The 20,452-nt window shown below is 36.4% G+C and overlaps 3 protein-coding genes across 5 annotated transcripts in view; 2 read left to right on the top strand and 1 right to left on the bottom strand.

Annotated features, from left to right (window-relative positions):
* Window positions 1-2,644, bottom strand: part of LOC112137112 (bifunctional apoptosis regulator) — a 9,870-nt gene extending 7,226 nt beyond the window's left edge. The window contains exons 1-2 of one of the 2 annotated variants that reach the window (XM_024259259.2): window positions 2,509-2,644; window positions 759-1,059 (exon numbers count right to left, since the gene is read on the bottom strand). In XM_024259259.2, coding sequence (XP_024115027.1) covers window positions 759-1,059; window positions 2,509-2,596 — 389 coding nt within the window. In that variant the 5' untranslated portion in view covers window positions 2,597-2,644. Of the gene's footprint in view, window positions 1-758; window positions 1,060-2,271; window positions 2,418-2,508 lie in introns of those variants that run through there. The other variant, XM_024259260.2, reaches the window with a different exon arrangement.
* A 260-nt stretch (window positions 2,645-2,904) lies between these two features.
* Window positions 2,905-10,092, top strand: LOC112137648 (zinc finger protein 135). Of its 2 annotated transcripts, XM_036213253.1 has the most exons (8): window positions 2,905-3,042; window positions 4,866-4,975; window positions 6,738-6,824; window positions 6,904-6,919; window positions 8,353-8,405; window positions 8,748-8,877; window positions 8,963-9,205; window positions 9,294-10,092. In XM_036213253.1, exons 3-8 carry the CDS (start codon window positions 6,780-6,782, stop codon window positions 9,821-9,823), a joined length of 1,017 nt encoding a protein of 338 aa, XP_036069146.1. In that variant the 5' UTR covers window positions 2,905-3,042; window positions 4,866-4,975; window positions 6,738-6,779; the 3' UTR covers window positions 9,824-10,092. The 2 variants fall into 2 exon arrangements, with proteins under 2 accessions (XP_036069146.1, XP_024115838.2); XM_024260070.2 differs by having other exon boundaries at window positions 6,738-6,919.
* Window positions 10,093-12,453: 2,361 nt separating this feature from the next.
* Window positions 12,454-20,452, top strand: part of LOC118598818 (zinc finger protein 2 homolog) — a 10,188-nt gene continuing 2,189 nt past the window's right edge. Inside the window, exons 1-5 of the mRNA XM_036212159.1 lie at window positions 12,454-12,659; window positions 14,626-14,759; window positions 16,148-17,079; window positions 17,158-17,323; window positions 17,407-17,529. Coding sequence (XP_036068052.1) covers window positions 14,642-14,759; window positions 16,148-17,079; window positions 17,158-17,323; window positions 17,407-17,529 — 1,339 coding nt within the window. The 5' untranslated portion in view covers window positions 12,454-12,659; window positions 14,626-14,641. The remainder of the gene's footprint in view (window positions 12,660-14,625; window positions 14,760-16,147; window positions 17,080-17,157; window positions 17,324-17,406; window positions 17,530-20,452) is intronic.

The following is a 20,452-nucleotide window of genomic DNA, read 5'->3' as shown; positions in this document are numbered from 1 at the left end:
CTAAGCAATGAAAGTCAGAACTAGAAAATCCACATTGCTCAGCCTCTATTTATACACTAGAACCTGTCTAATAATAAACAAATTGGGGATTTAGTTCCTCTGTCTAACATTCAGATCCTTTAAACACTGCTGAACAGGAGATCCTGAGACAAAACAGCACAAGAGCATCCAGCTTGTCCTTTCTCTGAAGACTGACCAGTGCAGAATAGTGCTCCATAAGTCTGGTTCCAGTTCTCCCTAAACGTTTAAATCTTCTCCATCAGAGGGAAGAAAATGTACTAAACTTGTCAGAGAAAGCAGATGCCCCAAAACAATGCAGACACCAGTGCTCAATTGCTGCCGACTGGGAGATCTGCTTTATTGTGCATTTATTTCTTAACATCAGAACGCGAGTCCACAAAGGTCACACAACACAACACTTATGTTAATATAGAGGAAGAGAAACAGGCCCAAAATCTGATCCTAGGATGGCATTACTTTTGTTTTTAAATGCCATTTCCTCATACTTAAATAATCAGGAAGACTTTTTTGAGACATTCAGAAAAAACAGCAGCAAGCTGGGATGCAAACATCTAAAATCCCATAAAGATGCTGATACAAACCAATGATCATTATAATGATCATAAGCATGTTAAAAACCACTCGCTTCAAGTAGATTTTGATTATTTCTCGCCTTTACCTTGTGCAAGCTGTCAATATTATTCTAAAGTCCCTGACCAAAAAAAAAAAAAAAAAAAAGTCACTTTGCATAAGCATACCTCAGCAGAATGTTGATTTTGGGAAACCCCTCCCACTTCTCCCGGCACTCCGGGCATTCATTCTTGTGCGAGGACTCCCACCACAGAGCCAGGCAATGGCGGCAGAAGTTGTGTCCACAGGTCAGTGTGGTGGGGTTCACCAGGATGTCATAGCAACAATGGCAGGAGAATTCATTTTCGGAAATGTTGCTCGTCGCTGGCTTGGGCCGATGAGACACAGATACATAGCAGGACTCGTCCAGTAATTCTGTTTCTCCGTCGCATGCTGAGTCCCCCTCCATGTGTTGAAGCATATTGAAGTCTGTAGACACAGAAACATAGGATTTTGTCATTACAGAAAGTAAAATTCAAAAAGAACTTCTATATAATATCCATAGAATACATAGAAAAGTATGAGATATCTAAAAACTGCTGTCACGTTGTTTGGGGTGAATCCAATTTACAATTAAGTCAATCCATCAACCTTTCAAATTAAAAGCATGTTAGCTCACACATTGAACTCCCTAACATTTCACTCATTTTCACATCACCTATGATAACAAATGACAACTTCTGGTTTAAGTATGAACTATGAATGAATTGAAGTAATTTCTTCTACTTTCTAATGCAAACAAAAGAATAAGGCTTTTCTGTCTTTTTTATTGTCAAATTTATTTCATCTATATATATATATATATATATATATGCACATATATATGCAGAAAATTTTGGCTATGCAATAAATAATCCACAGATAAATTACTGGTGCCAAACAGCAAACATTTAAAGAAATCTGAATTATTTGAGTATTTTGGCACATCTATCCTAAACTACTAACCTAAATAAACATAAAAATAAAAGGCATTGGGATTAATTGGCTTGAAATAATGTGCTCTTTCAAACATATCAACTTGCAGCTGGGTGCCTTTTTTTTAAATCAAAATATAAAAGATTTAACAGGAAATTTTCCCAAATAAACCTCAACACAGCCACACTGACTGAGCTGTTTCCTAAACGTGTCACTATTGAGAAAGACCTAGCATGTGTGGAAAAAGGGTGTGTGCAGTAGTTTTTAAACTTTAGCTAACCTTTCTAGAGTAAGTTTGCTTTTTTAAAATGCAATCGTCTTCCAATATTTATTTTTACCATCTATTTTATAAACCAAAGGAATGGTAAATTAAACTGCAATCTTTTTCATTCACCTTGAATGAACTGCAATTATCTTTAAAAAGGATTAAAAAAAAGTCAGACTAAATTCTCACATTTTTCCACATGTTATATTAGCTTGACGAAATTTAAAAGAAAACTCCCTTAACTTAATTTATCGAAACGAGTTTGGCTATCGTGTAGTTTGAAGACCAAATAATGAGTTAGTTAGCTAGCTAGCTGTAAATTAGCTAAACTTCAGGTGCGTTTATCTGTCCGTGTTAGCTTTCAAGCTAATTTGTTAGTTTTCTTTAAGCTAGCAAACACTCGCCGAAGCTCAGTTTGTTAAATTACGATTCGTAAAGGTCAGTAAATAAGTAAACCCTACCGTTCCTCGCCTGAGGTCTAGCCTTTGACTGGCGGCCAGCTGGAGACTGACTTAATTATCCAGCTAATCATTCTGTTAGCTCGCCTCGCACCGTCATTTAAACCCCAATTAAAGCAGAAACTCGGGTGCGTTTTAACTTGGGCAGCTGTCGCCATGGTGGCGTGGAAACAGAACTCCTAACGCCCCCCCTCCTCCAATAACCCCAATCCTACACGGCGATGGTGTGGAGGCAGTTACCGTGCTCCGTGTAGTAGTAGTGGTGGTGGTGGTGTGTCCTCTCCTGGGTGACAACTTCTGTCAGAGGTTCGGGCTGTGGAAACGGCATTCGACCAAAGTTCAGCGGTGATGCAGGCAGAGAAACATCCACCCTGAAGTAAACTGTCGTGCAGATATACTGTCCCACAGCCAGTGACGATGACAGGCACTGGAGAGTCCCTCCCGGGTTTCGGTTCACCCGTGGTCCATCACTTTTTCTTTCGGTTCTTTGTAGGAGTCGCGGTTAACAAATGCAGCCGGACAGCATTTTGATTTTAGCGATATTATTTGTTTGTAATGGCTACTGAGCACCGTCGCAGAGGAAGCCAGGAGGCAGTAATGCTGCCTCGGAGAAGACAGACGAGCTGGAAAGACGAAGAAGACTTTTTTTTTTTTTTTAAAAAGGGAGAGGAGGCGCTACTAGCATAAATATGTCTATGCTAGCAACACAACTCGACTAGCACATCTGGACTGTCACTGTTATCCAATCTGGCAACCCCTGGCTGTATTTTTGAGGTACAGTAGATGACATAGCTCAGTCTGCTGATGCTGTGTAGTTTTATTTTAGACTTGGACAAATAAGCATGGTTAACCTGCAGAAATTCTATTATTATAATACATGAATGCTTAGTCCTTGAATTATTCCACACAAACTTGTCATTTTAGCAGGTTGCCAGTTAGCTAAATTCTACTTATTTTTTCAAGCTCCACATTAAGAATCAATGCCTGCATAAAACTGTCATAATTATGTTTATTTATAGTATGCTATTATTTGTTGATGTTCTCACAAATGTAGTTATTATATGTACATTTTAAAATTATAATATATGATATTTACTAATGTTATGAGTTGCAATAAATGTATACTTTCTTAGTTACTTAAACCCATTTGTAGTTTTTACAAAACAAAATGTTTGTATTAAAATGTGTGGGTTTTTTTCTGTTTGTTTTTGTAAGTTGTCTTTTTTAATGTTTGTCCTAATACTTCATGTGTGCACTGCTTTTTTAATTTCTTATATCTACTCTTCCATGATGAACTTTTTTTTCCCACATTATTTTAAACATGTTTCAAATATAGATCAATTATAGTCCCACTCCAATCATCTTCTGATCTATTCTCAAAGTGTTCCCAGTGGTCCTATAATTAGTATTCTGCCATTTTTATCCAAAATATAAAAAAAATATGGTGGTGATTTTTTAGGACATAGTTTCTGCAAAGTGGCAGGGGATTTATTAGAAATTCCTCTCTGAGTTGTAAGCACAGAGAAAGCCCGCCCCTCTTCCCCTCCTTGTTGCTGAAAGCTTTCTGTGTACATTCTCTCCTGCTAGCTTACAGTCCCTCACACCCCCAGCCTAACATTATTGATGCAACAAACAATTTTAGAGTTATCCAACTATAGAGCCAGATTCCAGCTCAGACAAAGAAAACAAAGACGTTCATGGACCTAGTCATCTAGAAGTGGATGCATCAGAATGGAGCAGAGCATGGAGCTTGTGGCCCGATCACAATTACAATTTTTATTCAAACAGCATTTTTTCACATGCTCCTAATGTACGACAATTTGAATAAAGAATTACCCAGAAATGTAATTTTAACCAAAATTAGCTTTATATATGTCCTCCATGAAGATAAAAATGTCACAAGAATATGTTAAAAACACAGATTTCATCAGAATTGGTCTTTAAGGGGAAACTTGACCCTAACTGTTGGAAAACACTGAGCAGTGATTTAAATCCGTTTGTTGCCTGGCTCACATATTACTGTTTAAGAGTACAATCAATGGGCTCACATCACTGATCTTTGAAACCGTAGACAAAAAGTAATACTTTAAATGTTACATTTAATTTCTAGCAGCGTCACGTGTGCTTCTAATATTAATAAAGACATTTAAAAAAAAGAGAAGTTATCACAGTGATTTTCTGTCATTGACTTCATGTTTCAGCATAATCTTCAAACTTCCCACATTGCATTACCCAATACAAATAACAAAACCTACCAACATACATGGCAGACGTCTATAGATAAGATCATTAAAACACACGGTGGTGCTGTTCATCCAGAAACCTGAGTAAATGTAACATGAACTGGAAAATGAAAACAAAAACATGGAGATCATCCTTTCATGCACAGAAAAACATAATTTAAATGCACTTCTATGTGAGTTTGTTTACATCAGTGATGTGTTTACTTGATCATAAGCCAGAAATCCCTGATTCCAGATGCATTAGTTTCTTCAGGGTTTAGTTTTTCTCAGATAATGAAATGACTTTACTGAGTTTTTTTTTAATAAATGTTGGTGTTTCAATGTTTTGACTGATCATCCATCCGTTTTTTATAGGATCGTGGACTCTTTAGTCCAAATGAAAACTAAAAGAACCAGGCTTTACCAGAGATCCGAGATCCAACCAATCACAAAAGAAGAAGACATTTGGATGAAGAATCATTATAGTGAGTAAAAATTACTAGTTTGTGTTTATGTCAGGTGTTTTAGTGAGTTTTTTTTTTCTTATTTATTACACACACATAGGGCTTCATTCAGAATGAAATAACTTCAGAGGCTAGAAAAAGAGCTCAGTAGTACAAGAGTAGATGAGGAGTAAATCCTGTGAAGAGAGGCTCTAGAGTTGTTTGCCTGTGGGCAAAGCTCTGCTGTGAGGCTGTTGGCTTCAGAGATGTACATTCTTAGAATCTTTAGCTTTCCTGCGTGCATGGAAAGGGAAAATTAAACCGATGCAGACGAAACAAAGAAAATAACCCACCTCTGGTTCCTGGTTCATGACAGCACCTCAGCCTATCCAGGGAGCATGAAATCCCATCTGGGAACGCATGAAGGGGAGGAGTGCTACGCCCAATAGGACATAGAAGAGCACTAGAATGAAGTGGCTCTTTACACAACATTTACATAAAAGTGCATTTTAAGAGTCATGAGAAATCACTGATTCACAGAGACCATATCCTGTTTCTATGATGATCATTGAGAAGATCATGGATAATTGTATTATACTCACACTAGATCTGATTAAAATATTTATTGCGACTGTCCAATTTTATTTTTTCAATTTTAACGGATTTGGCAATATTGGGAACAATGCAGAAAAAGTGCCAGAAAAACATATTTGTCATGTTAACAGGGTCGGTGCTATTTTTCTTTGCATTGTTCTTATTATAGCAGCTTTTTAGACACATTTAGGCCATTATCTCTGTCAGGAAGATCTTAGAGGAAGAAAAGATCTCCTTATCTGACCCATTTCTTTAGAGAAAGCCTGAAAGAAGCAGTAATGGCAGAAAAGTTGGCTTCTTTTTTGTTGTTTCATGTGTCTTTTTTAATTCAAGGTAAGCCCTAAAACAAACAAAAAAAACAAAAGACAATAGCTTTTAAGTAATGGCAAAATTATAGTTCAGGCAAATTAAGAAAATTCATATTCGTGTCTTCCTAAATATTGCCAAGTTTTTTTTTAATAAAACATACATTGTCCATCAGTTTTTAAATCCTAAAGATGTTAATCCTCATTTTGTGCATTGTGTGGATTATAATAGCAGTCAATTTGAGGTAGTTTCACTCATATTTTTTCTGTGTTTGTAAATTTTAATGATAAAACAATGAAAAAATAATATATACATTTATTTAGGAAAAGGGACACATGGATCCATATGTTTTTTAACAAGTCATGGCATTGCAAATTTTGAAAGCTATCAAAATGACTACCGTGGGAGTTCTAGTGGATTTTATTTGAAAAATATATAGACTTTGCTACAAAAGATCTTAAAGCTCAGTCAGAGTGATGTTCGGAATAATTTCAGGAAGAGCTCTTTTGATTTTATTATTAAAGCAAAGAAAAAATATTAAATGCTACTTCTATTAATTGATAAATATGCAATAAAATAATAAAAAAGCAGCCAACTAAACCATGTCTATCTATTTTTGTCTTTAAGCAAACTAAATACAATGAGTTTAATAGACTGCAAGACTTTTTTTTTGTATGATGGAAGATCTCTGAAAATGAAACTGTTTTTCTGCAACAACCTTAGTGTAATGTGTAAATTAATAATTTGCAACATCTGGGCACTTAAGAATTCCTTTAAATGCAGTACTAACTGAACAAGAATTTGCACATAAAACAGATATAAAATCCACAATTTAAAGTGTCTTTGGTGCCACAAGAAGGGAAGTAAAGGAAAAATGAATCCAAGCTCTGCTATCTGTGTTTAGGGTTGTTCTTAATGGAGCAGACTGACATCAGAGGGACTAAAGATGGCTTCAGCCAAGCTAAACCACCAAAGTCTTCATGTGATTGTTAAGAGTCTAGACACCGGAGGAGGAAGAGGAGATGCAGGATAAAGAAACAGGAGGTTTAATGAGTTCTGATGGAGAAATGACTGAATGGAACAAAGGTAAGTACAGTAACACAAGGTAGTGCTCTTATTGCGTGCTCTGTCATCATTATTCATTTTACAAAACACACTGTGAGGAAAAACTTGAGGATATTTTCTGGTGCTTTGCAGCCCTGTAATTTTCTTATTTTAAATATTGACATAAAATACCTATACATGTAATATGTGAAAAATAGCAAAGAAAAGCAGTGCAATGTGGGCTTTTGAAAGAAAAGACTTAAAATCACATTTTGATTTAGTTTATAAAGAAGGTTGATATTCTATACAGATGTGGCATTATACACTGATTCTCTAGTCTGTATTTAAAAATCCCTGATTATTTTTTTTACCCACCATGCCTACATTGTTTACTTATAACATGAATCGACAAGTTCCTGCAAACATGTTCAAACAGGCTTTCCCTAACTGTCGTTTCCAGTGCATCACACTCTGTGTGCACGTTATTTTGTACAATCACCACTTTAGCTTAATAAAGAACAAAAAAAACATTTGAGTCATGCAGATCTTTTTAAACTTTCACACACATATGTCTCTAAAATAAAACACTAAAGCACAAATTGTAGATGTAACCTCTAAGGACGGGGGGGGCATAAGCAGAAATACATTGAACCAATGGATCCATTGACGACGCTTGTTGAATTTTGATGGTTTATGGGTTCAGTGTTTTCAGTGTTTGTTTTCTTTAGGTAGTTTTGGTTAGGCTACCTAAAGAAAACAAACAAACAAATAAACAAAGCCAGGAAACTAAGACTACCAAGGTCCAACCCCAAACTAAAATAAAAAAAAAAAAACAGCAGTGTAAGATTACTGAGGACAAAGAGGGGAAAAACAACAAAAAAATAAATAAAAGAAAAATAAAATGCAATTTTTTAAAAGTATGGATTACTTAATTAACAGTAATTTAATTTAGATTAGTTAAATGTATGAATTGATGGCTGAGGTTCACATCCCTGTTGACCTGAAGACGTCTTGTTTGCTCAACGCTACCTCCAGAATGAACAGATTTTAAATGCAAAGCAAAACTTTGGTAAAAAGTTTGATCTTTTATGAGGTAAAAGCACATATTATCTTATGCTGCACATCAATGGTTACTAGCCACTTAGAGCTGCACTGAGATGATCCTGTTTGGCACGGAGCACCTTTTTTTTTTAATAAGTTATTTGAGCTTTTGTCACACGTAAAAAAAAAAAAAAATGAGAGTTGCTGCGTTCTTTTTATGTTTTTATGCCAAAAAATAGGCATAATTCATATTTATTTTTTAAAAAAGGAAGGTCATGAATGCAATCCAAATTTCCTAAAAGGTAAAGTTAACCTTCTAGATTTTGATCAGTCAAGCCCAAATGGCTGTTTTACTGTTAAAGGTTGCCACCCCCTGGGTTAGTGAAATAGCTTTTCCTAATTCAGTTGTAATATTCTTCTCTTTGTCCTTAAAGAACATTCTTCTGACAAAGGATCTGATTGCAAAGAGTGTCTACAACCTTGTCAGGTAAGTTTCTTTGTTTTAAAAAATACATATTTTAGTCAGTATTTTTAAAATCTTTTTTCCTTTATTTTGAAGAAGATAAAATCTAACAATTGAGATTTAGTGCTTCTGTTTGTAGATGATGCGCTGAACTTAAGAACGTCACAATGATTATCATTTTATTATGAAACAATCTTCAGTAGCTTTCATATAATGCACAATATACATGTAAAAAGGAAATCATTGTCTTCCACAGAAAGGCTGTTTAAATCTTTACAGCTTACTAACTACAAAACACTGAGTGTACTGAGCTAAAACTTGGTCTCTCAAGAAAAAGTTACTGATCATTTTGTCTCTGACTCTCAGCTGCAAAGCCAGCAGTACCACAGCAATCCCTCACATGCCACAAAAATTATGAGTCTGGGAGAAGAAGAGGACAACGAGGAGGAGAAAGAAAAAGTAGTGAAGATACCGTCTGCATCTCCTGTACCGTTAGGTATTGTCAGATTGTCGCACAAATCAGCTGCCAAATAAATCCTAATTTCTTAAACTTACAGTTATTATTCTTTTCCCCCATGCAGGTAAGAAACGTCCTGGAAGAAAGACTGTTCCCGTGTCTGTACAAATTCCTCCTGAGCGGTTAAAACTTCCCAAGGAGAAGACCGAGTACCACTGCACTGTTTGTGGAAAAGAATTCCTTCATGCTTATAAACTAGAGCGACATCAGCTGATCCATACGGGAGAAAAACCATACAGCTGCTCCATCTGCAGTCGGGGTTTTAACCAGAAAGGAAACCTCAAAACTCACTATAAAGTCCACCTTGGTGAGGAATTTTTCTAAAAAATTACATTTTATTAGACTATCTGTTAAAACTAAGCAAACTATCGTGGATTTACTGTCTTTCTTGTTAGGGGGAAAAAGTGCTGTGGATGTGGTCGATGAGGTGAATCCTGCCGCAGCAGAACTCTCGGAACACTTGAAGTCTCTGCCAGGAGAGTCCAAGATCCGATTGTCCTTCCTGGAGAGTGAAAAGGACTGCAAGAGCCAGCCAGCATTGCAAGCATACCACGTTACCTTACTTAAGGACACGGCTGCTGACTCAGACCTGGACATGGACCGTAGGTTACAGTTTCTCTTCTGCCACCGCTGTGGCGTTCAGTTCCAGGAGAAGGAAAAGCTGGAAGAACACATGAAAACTCACATCAAAGACAAGCCCTACTCCTGCCCCGACTGTGGCAAAAGGTTCATCAATGAAAGCTACTCCAGAGTGGAGGAGCTGAAGGTCCACCACAGGCTTCACACCGGCGAGAGACCCTATCAGTGCGGGGAATGTGGAAAGAGCTTCATTTACAGACAGGGCCTGCGGCAGCATCAGCTCACACACTCTGGAATCAGAATCAGGCCGATCGGACGACCAAAACAGCAAATTCTACACATCTAACCTTCAAGCCATCCTCTTCAGTTTTTTTACCCTCCATTCAGCAGAACAGAAATGATCATCCGGTGTATGAAAAATGTATTTCTATAAACTCAGTGCTGGTTGCCAACTGTAATATGGAGGTGTAGTCGTGTCATCCCATTTCATGCCTGTTTACTCCTCTCTAGTGACTCATTTGTACAATTTTAGTGCCTTTGTATCCTTCACGTCAAATAATATTTGAACAATAAAGCATCCGTGTTTTCTGGAGATCTGTGTTTATGGAAAACAAACTTTGTCTCCAATTCTTACTTTTTTTCTTTATTTGAAATGGCAAGAAAGCTCCTTACTTCTGTCTCTTTTTATGATAAAGTTGATCCTCCTTTTTTTACCGATCAGAGCAAAAAACACAAAGAAAATAAAAGAACCACAGACTTAAGCACTACTTTATATGGGCTTTAAATTGAGCCAAGGACAGATCAAAAGTCAATAAAGTAGTGGCTTCTCTGAAAGCTGTAGAAGGAAAAAATAAAAAGAACTGGATACCGTTTGCCACATACATGCTGTCCAGCATTTTTCTCCTAATGCAAACTGGAATAAGGTTGGGCTTATGAGACTTTTAATCATCATTTATTTTTCATTCAATTCGCTTTGAAACCATTAAAAGAAAATAGAAATACAACTAGAAAATTATTAAAACTAGAAATACATCTGATAAATTTCAGCTATAAAGAAAAACAATCAATGAAAACTAACTAAAAAAAATATTGAGGATTTTCAGATGTTAGTGATTACTGCTGGTCTGGCAGCTGATGAATGGACACCTTTTTACAAGTTATTACAACATCCTTTTTCTTGTCATATTGATGCAACTTTGAGGAGACAGTATAAGGTGATCCAGACCTCCTTCCCACACAAATAGCTTTACAACTTTACCTTGCTGTCAAATATTTAAAGACTCATTCCAATGAAAATTGTGTTTTTGGTGTTTTTAACATGTTATCACGAAGGACATATATAAAAAAAAATTAAGCTTAAAATTGCATTTCTGATTATTTCTTCATAGAAATGAGCTTCATTGAATGAGAGAGACTGAGTTGTGTTTTTATGTACTGGAAAATGATCAAAACTTGGATTGTTGCAGAGCTGCCTGCTTATCTATATAAAATATTGTTTCCTAAATTATGCTGCTTTTCAGATCCATCTGAAGAACGCATCATTCTGTTTATCTGTTTACGTATCATTAAGTATGGCTAGTGGTAATTTAGTCCAACGCCGGAACAAAAATAAGACAGAAGTGAGGGAGAAAGTTCAACTATGAAGCAAAGAGATTCCAAAAAAGGATTGGAAAGAAGTGAGAGAATCAGGCCTTGTCTCGGGTATTTTTAACTGCTTATTGTATTAAAGCACATTTTATTTCACCTTATGGGAACAAAAACTGAATCCACAGTGAGTTGTTCAATGACATTTGAAACATTTTAAGCTGTTCCCTGCAGTTTCCCTTGAGAAAAACAGGTGTTTGAAACCATCACTGGAATACAAACACATCTCTACCTTTAGATACAGAGGTTATAAATGAGCTAAGGTCCATGTAATATTCTAAATTTTAACATGTACCATAGGTATAAGGAAACACCTCTGAAGTCATCAAGAACAAGTAAACTAAAACACTACGTGACACAATTGAACTGAATCATGGGGAAGGGGAACTGTTGCAACCCCGCTGGATACTGTATGTTTAGGGTATATCATTCAAACGTAAAATGGATTTAGTATTACTTTAAAGCAAGCTTAGTATAATCCAACTGAAAAGTTTTCCTTCATTGTTACTACTCATCAATACATTTAAAGCAAGATGTTCCTGAATTTTTAGTTTTGTAATACACAGATCACACTGAAAATTAAAAATAAATAAATAAAGATTTAAATTGAAATGTATCGAAAGTGAATCAATGTGTCTCTAGTACAAATATAACTGTTAGTGAACAGACTGCTGTTTTAAGGATGTTTAAAAAAGCTTTTCTCAGTTTTGAAGAGCCCCTGCGAGTGTTGGGATCAGCCTGTAGCAGTAAGAAGAGTTTAAATTAAGTTGTTTTTGACATTAGATTTGGTCCCTTCCATAAGAGTCTGGACAGCTTTAATGATGCAGAGACAGCAGTTTGTTTTGGCTCACAAAACAATACGGGTTTTGTTCTCTTTCTGTCAGACCAGAGATAATATATTTTTTTAAAAACTTAGTCTTATACTCCTGTGAAAGTTTTGATAACCTAAAAAAATGCTTTTATTTTAACACATTTCTTGTCATTTTCATTTTGATTTTTAACAAATCAATTAATGTTTTTATTTGAAGAAACATTTAAAAAAAGAAAAGAAAAAGGGAACCGTTTTAAAATATAAGTGATCTGTTTCTAGCAACATTAAAAAATGCATCCATTTGGTTTGTTACACTTGCTGTTGCAATAACAAAGTTTGTGAACCCTTTGGAGTAATACCTAATTTTGTTTAATAATTATAGTAGTATTTTTTTAAGAAAACCCTGTATTTCTAATGTACTTAAACAAGAGCGAGAAAGTCCTCAGAAATGAACTGAATGTAAACTACTTCATTAAGTTCTCTGATTGGTGCTTTTATTTTGACACCAAAGCTAACCGGAAGTACTGACAGTGCTGTCATCCGCCTGCTGTTAGCTAAAGCTAGAAAGATTGTTATTAAATCCAGACATTCTTTGAACATAATGCAGTAGTTTCTTGATGTAAATTTGACCTGCTCTTTGCACACACTAAGAATGAACCTTATATTGAAATAGAAGCATTGTCACCTCGCTCCACTGCCTTTAGTCGAAGGAAAAATCTATGCAGAGGTTTGTCAACATGTCTATTGTCTGATGTACAGGTTAGCTAGCCGAGTTAGCCAGTCCTACTAAGTCCAAAGAGAGATGTTTTATTCATATTAGTAGTTTTCTTTTTGGGTTCAGTTAATAATCCGAGAAGCTATTGTTCGCTAGTCCTGTATATAAACTGTGGCTGTGATAAATAGTGAAGATAGTTTCAGGTGATAAAGCTAGCTTGCTATCAACAGTCCTCTCAAAGGTGGAGGTGGTCGATGACCATCTCTGTGGTCATCGCTGCTGCGATGCAAAAGATACATCGCGTCCGAATAGTAAACTGTCTGCTTTATTACATTTACTGGTCTTTGTTGTTGTTTTGCATGGGCCGTCCGTCAGTATTCTGACACATTACTGAAAGTAAAGTTATGATTCTGCAAATCGAGATCCCTTTAGGCTAATGCTAATGAGCTAGCTGGTCTTATTTCACACAAACGATGTGCACGCAGGTGTTTTCCTCTCTCGGGTCTTCGGAATCATTCTGTTGACAGAAATGCATGAGGCACTGGGGTGAAGGCTCAGCATCAAGACTCCTTGTCATCTATCGAGTCCTGCTCTGCTGAAGTGTCCTTGGGCTGGACACAGATGTCCTCCACAGTGGAGGTGTTGAATCTCAAATCAATTGTGGTTTCAGAATAGCTTCTGTCTTGATTCAATCCATTAAAAAAATAGTTCATTTTTGTAGATCTCCTATTAAGATTTGTCAGCTGGAGTTAACTAATCAGTATTAGTCCTTCAATAAATAAAATCATTTAAGGAAATTAGTTGACTATTTAAAAGCTAATGTATAATTTCTAACACATTTGCAGCTCATTAATGCCATGACAGCATATTACTATCAGAAAAGCTACAAAAGAAGTTAAATTTCTGTTACACTTTTATTCTGTTCTGATGCTTCAGGTGTTTAGCTAATCGTTTTAAAATGGATTTAATACAAAAGTTTTAGCGTAATAACAAAAAATGTGTTGTGACTTTTGTCCTTTAGATGTAAACATTAACTTTCTCAAGTTAAAATTGTGTCACTGAAGCATGTATTTACTCCAGAAATACAAACAACTTTTTTTTCATAGCTTACAAATTTATAGCTAACAGTGTTATGACCTTTCTGTAACACCATTGTTTTACAGGAAGTTAGGCTTTATTGTAATAGATTTGATCTTCAAAGTAGTGGTGCAACGATTCATATAATAATTTGACACATATCGTAATTTGTGGTTGTTGATATGATTGTTGTTCACTTTCGGCTTTTCCCTTTTGGGGTTGCCCCAGTGAAACAGCACCCACTGTTTCGCTTCAGAGATTTGGCAGTTTTTTTACGCCGGATGCCCTTCTTGACACAACCCGTATTTGAGGGGCACAATGTGATTGACACAATATATGTGCAAGATAATCAAATCTAAATTAAATATGTATACAAATATGAAATTATGACAAATCCATTCACATTGGAGTTTCATAAAGTTCAGCCCACTGTTGTTTTTCCACATAAAATTATTATTAGAACATTCTACCACACTGTATGGTCACATGACTGTAAAATTCAAAGTGTTTCCATGCATTGAACTGTTATGATGGCTGATCCTTTTCTTACTGTCATCACATGTGTTTTCTGCTGATTGATATATTCTATTTATTTCATTTTGAAACTATTTTATAATAATATAAGTTGACTCGATTAACAACTTGCCTCAAACAGATCGATCTGGCATAGGGTTGTAAATTGATTCATCGTTTAGGTTGATTATTTATTACACCCCTTCTTCATCGCCATACATCTGCTTGTACTGGGTATCAATAAAGCTGCTAAAAACTACATTGACACAAGCTTCATCAATTATGAATACATGTAAAAAATCACAGTATTGTTAAAATCAGATTGTCTCAATCTTTTTTTATTTTATTGTGCATGTATAAGTACATGTTTTTTTTTTACTCTTACCAGGTTGCATCTCTGAGAAATGGGCTCTGAAAACCCAGATGGCTTTGAACCAGCTGTGGTTCTTGTTGATGACGATCAACAAGAAATAGGCGGCCTGATAAACTCGGATGGAGAAGAAGTCGATTTTGCTGATCTCAGTAAGTACTAAAACAATATAGGTGCCCTATAAATGGAGTTGATGAGAGGAAAAATGTATCTATAGAAAGTCAACAAATAAAAACAGACATTTTTGTACAGGTTTATTTATCCAATCATTGTGAGCTCACACCTTCATTTTTCTCAGGTTGATGGCTTGATGGAGCTGCTACAGGTTTTCCTTAAGATTTAAAAGTACGGCTCATTAAGGCTGAGTTTAAAAAAACAAAATTTTAAAGTCAAATAAATCTCAACTTAAAATAATTTTACTAATTCTTTAAAGTTGAGATTGTCAACTTTTTTGACAAATAACAGCTTTTTCTGTTGTTTTTAATGTAAAATTTCTATAAGAAATGCACTGTTTACTAGGGGTTTGTATTAGCAAGAGCCTGGTGACACGACACATATCCTGATACGCGTCTCACGATACAATACAATATCATGATACATCAAAGAGGCTCAGTGTCCTGTTCTGCCAACTAGTGGTGGGGGTTTTAGGTGGAAAACAAAAGTAAGACACTGATGGACACTCGCAAATAACGAATTAAATATCAGCTTATCAGCATTTTTAAATTGGTACATATGACAACAAACAAATTATCGCAATATATTGACTAATCAATTTTGATCTACATCCCTACTGTTTACACAGTTTAGTAAAAAGTTTTCTCAACTTTTTTTTCTGTTAACCAAACACAATTAGTTTTGACTTTAAAATTTACAAATTAATATTTAATTAAGTCACGTAAAATCGAAAATTAGAATAAACTTCGGATTTGTTAACCAAAAGACTTGTGGAAAAAAAAAAATTATTACGGCCAGAACAGTTCTAAAACCAAATGTATTTAAAGAACTCAACATAAACGTGTGCATTCAAATGTATTCAGTGTTTTTCATTGCTTTAAAGCTCAGAAAAGCTACTTTGAAGCAGTCCAGTGGTTTTATAAACAGCCATTACTGTTTGTTTTGAGCTGTTGGAGTTTTGGGTCATTATCCTGGTGAAACACCTATGATCAGCAACTGAACAAAACAACCTGGTGGTGTTGTAAAGTCACTTTACCTGCACAGACTCAAACACTGGAAAATTAAGCAAAGAAATGCACAAGTATATGTTTGTATGAGGTTCCCAGACAGACTTCAGTCAATTTAGATTTAAATTCTGAGTTATTATATTTAATAAGAACATATATGCTTCTTTTAACTGTCAGTAAACTTAGTATTTTGTGCTTTAACTTAAGTTTTTGCTCATAATAAGTGACAGATTTTTACAGGATGAGCATAACTTTATGTGCATTTACAAATATATATATTACATTTGTGGGATTTAATTTTCCAGACTGACTTTAAAAGCTCTCATTGGTTTCCACTGCTGTTGTTTGTGTCCACACAGGATTAAATGCCGTCTCTGGTGTTGTGCATTCAGATATTTCCTCCAAGAAATCTGACCCCATAGAGAATGACAAACCTCTTCATAGCTGCTTGGTGTGTGGGAAAGATTTTCCCTACGCCTCTAAGCTCCAGCGCCACCTCCGCACGCACTCCGGCGAGAGGCCCTTCCCGTGCTCCATGTGTGAGAAGAGATTTCCAGAGAAGGGGCTCCTCATGATCCACGAAAGGGTCCACACTGGGGAAAAGCCGTTCCCGTGCACTTTCTGTGAAAAAAGGTTCGCGAGTCAGGGCGAGCTCCGACTCCATCGGCGGACGCACACCGGCGAGCGGCCCTACCACTGCTCCATCTGCCTGAAGAGCTTTTCCCGCCATTGGCACCTGAAGACACACTTGGAGGCCATGCACTCCGAGATCGTGGAGGGCTTCACCAGGAAGAAGTTTCCTTGCTCGGAATGCGAGAAGAGCTGCAACTCTGCAGCCGAGCTGAGGGACCACCAGAGGACTCACACCGGAGAGAGGCCCTTCCAGTGCTCGTTCTGCGACAAGCGCTTCGCGTTGTCGGGCACGCTCGTGAGGCACGAGCGCCTGCACACCGGCATCACGCCGTACCACTGCTCCGACTGCGGCAAGACCTTCGCACAGCAGTGGACGCTGACGACGCACATGCGGACGCACACCGGAGAGAAGCCCTACAGCTGCACGCAGTGTGACAAATCTTTTGTGGCGCCAGGAGAGCTCCGAAGACACGTCAGGATTCACACCGGAGAAAAGCCATACACCTGCGCCGACTGTGGGAGGCACTTTTCCCTGGCGGGAACGCTTAGGAACCATAAACGCTCGTGCACACACAGCAAGAGCGATCCGGCTGAAGCGCTTCAAGCTTGTGTGGAGGAATCCGCCCATCGGGACCTCGAAAGCAACATCAGCTGTAAGGTAGTGGCAGCACAAACGATTAGATGGAAACAACTTTTTTCTTCTGCTTCATTTACGTTAAATAATATTGTTTCGTAGGTGCCTGATGACCAGAATTTGCCTTCCGTTGCCGAGCCACCTTCAACAGAAAGTTCAGACAGCAGCAAAGATGCTGAGTCTGAAGTTAAAGATGTAGAAAAAGCAGCAAACAACCCTCAGATGAATGTAATAGTGAAGCAGGAAGAGGAGGATGAGCTTTTATGTGGTACCTAAGCATCACTTTTTATGTGTTAGTTTGTAATCGTGCAATCGCCAGTGAACACAAATTTGATGTTTTTTATTTTGCAGCAGAAGAAAGTCCACAACACGTGTCAGATGATCAGGATTACAGCATTTCAGAGGACACAGAGGAGCAGCATGACAGCAGCACAGAGATTAGGATTACCGTGAAGGAGGAAGAAGAAGACAAAGGTGAGAAAAATGTTCTGTGATCAAAAGAAGGAAACATTGATTATTAGATTGTTAAAGTTTACATCTCTAATTGAATAAACTTGGATTTATTAGTTTTTCTTTGTCATTTAGTGACAGGATGTTTGTTTGGCTGATTTTTTTTTATTAAATTAAATTGATTGACCATTAGTTTCAAACATAAATTGTGGAAAAGACAAAGAAAAGAAAATCACAGATTTTTTAAAGTCATTACAGAAATAATGAAATGCATTATTAGAAAGGACAAATAAAAACTCACTTGTGTCACATTTCATTAATTAAGTATTGGGGGAAGAAGCCAATTTGTATAATCCTACATAGTTACTTCATTTTACAGTTTTGCATAGTTTTCGTAATCTGTTTTGATCAAATCAAGTGCCGATTTTTTTCAAGTAACAAAGTTGAGTGCCTATTGATTATTGATTAATCTCAGAAAACATTATTTCCAGATTTCAGTAACATGATTCACACATCATGTAACAGATATGTACTGATCATATGTAAAATGCGTGGAACCTATTGAGTATTTTTACACTCATTTGAATCCCCAAATGCTTTTTTGTTGTGGTTATTTTTTAACTTATTGGATTCTACAAGCATAGGAAGTATAGATCAGAGGACTGAAAGGTGGCGACTTATGTAAATGATACAAAATGTAAAAAATTACCACATTTTTCAGAGTATAAGTTGTGCATATATATTTTGCATATATATTTTTTAAAGAATTAGCAAGAACTGCATGAGGGCACTGTAGGTGTATTATTATTTTCTCCTGACAGCAACGTAGAAGAAGAATTTGACGGATTTACAGATTTGAAGTGATGTAAATAGTTTTGTTGACTTGTGCTATGGTTATCAGAATAATTGTTCATAAGTTGCAATAATATACTAGATTTCTCCTGTGTTTCATGAGCTAAATAAGCATCAATGTGTTGTGAAGGTTGTATATAATCAGTTTATTGTCATTATCCATTTCATTATTATGATTTACCTTTTAAGAAGACGTTTTTTGTTCCTTATTTTGTTACATAAATTTATCCCAAAAATGCGACTTACACTCTAGTGTGACTTTTATAAGATTTTCCTCTTTATTATGCATTTTTTTGCTGCTGCGACTTAAACTCCAGACCAACTTGTTGTGCAGAAAATACAAAAATTGTGATGATGTGTTTTGAAAAGTCATAGTAAAGCCATCACTTCCTTTTTTTTGTTTGCTAATGCATTAAAAAAATCCTACTTGTTGATCTTATGGGCCTTTAGTGATAAAATAACAAATTTCATGAGGTTCAGTGGCCTTGTGGTAGAGTGTCTGCCCTGAGACTGGAAGGTTATGATTTCAAATCCAGGCAGAGTCAAAACATTTTGTTAGGATTGAGTAAATGTGGAGGTTGTGTTGAGTTCAGTCATTTTTTTACCTCTGTATTCGATCAAAGGTCTTTCTTGATTAAAAGAGTTGATCCTTCTGTATGTCCCGCTTGGTTTTAGACAGAAGCACATCAAAAGGAAACACTCTTAGCTTCTATTCTCCAAATCTGCCTCATCCCCTTTGGGGTCACGGGGTTGCTGGAGCCTATATCAGCCACTGTTGGGCAAAGGCGGGGAACACCCGGGTTTGTTTGCTCTTTACTTGCTTACAAGATCAGGACTTTACTCAGGAATGTGGCAGGAGGCTGTTTTCTCTTTTTAATCTCTCAGACACAAAATAACTCTCTGTCTTGATCTGACCACATTTTTACATCAGCTTCAGTTTATCTACTTTATCTAACTTTAGCTGCTCCTAAACAAGTAATGTCATTGTGTTACAAATAGTTGATCTGATGTCAAATTTGTTCTATTTTAGTATGAATATTATTTTTACCTTTTCATACTTTTCTTATTTATATACTCATTCATACTTATATCCACACAGTAAGCAGTGTGTTTTCCTTCAGTTCCTAAAACCTTTTGGTTTAGTCAGTAAAACCTTTTTTTTGTGTGTCACGTACTTGCTCATGTGAGAAACGTGCCGTTTTACTGTCCTCTACATCATCCAGCAGAAATCTGGAGCGGTTCCTGTTCCTGTCAGCATCAAATAACCTGCTGAGCTCCGCATGAATCAGAGACTGATAACTAGAATCAATAAGTGAAAGGCAGAAGTACAACACCAAACACGGGATGATGTACCGATACACAAAACTTTCCGTCTTGTGAGGATTTTGTTTAAAATTCAGGTTTCTGAACACATGAGCCACTGTCACTCATTTGTTGCTGCGTACATTCACATCTGAGCTGCCCGTTTATTTAGCATTTACTTTTTCAATGCCAGATGATCTACCTACCCTGAAGGCAGATTATTGTCATCCTTTTTGCTCTTTTGCATGGCTATCCGGCTTTGTGGAGTCGTTACCAGTGAAAGCCCTCATGGTGCATTACTCTCTGCAGCAGAAAGACAGTTGCTCACCCTCACAACGAGGCTTTGCTTTTGCTGAAGTTTGCAGTACAAATATGTTTAAAACTCCAAACATGGGCAAAGAATGAATGTGTTGTTGGATGGAGCAAGTGGACTGACTTTAGAGGTCAGAGAATGTTTACATATTTAATTCTAATAAAATGGTAAATCATTTTTATTAAATGACTAAACATTTAACACAAGGTGATACAGCAAGTTCTATTTTTTTCTTGGTGTAAAGCTGCTCCAAGAGGCTCAGTGTGCTTTTTTACCAACCAGCAGCTGGGGTTTGTGTGGTAAACAAAAACGAAGGACACTCATAAATAATCAATTAAATATCGTTTCATTTTAAATCGATACCAAGCAAAATAACCAGGGCTGTAAATGTTGACACATTAAAGCGTGCGGTTAATAAAATATATTTAATTCATTAAAAGTTATTTTATTATTTTTCACAAGCATAATAAATATAGTTTA

This window comes from Oryzias melastigma, linkage group LG1 (genome assembly GCF_002922805.2).
Source record: "Oryzias melastigma strain HK-1 linkage group LG1, ASM292280v2, whole genome shotgun sequence".
NCBI lineage: Eukaryota > Metazoa > Chordata > Actinopteri > Beloniformes > Adrianichthyidae > Oryzias > Oryzias melastigma.
This window is presented reverse-complemented; position numbering and strand designations above follow the sequence as displayed.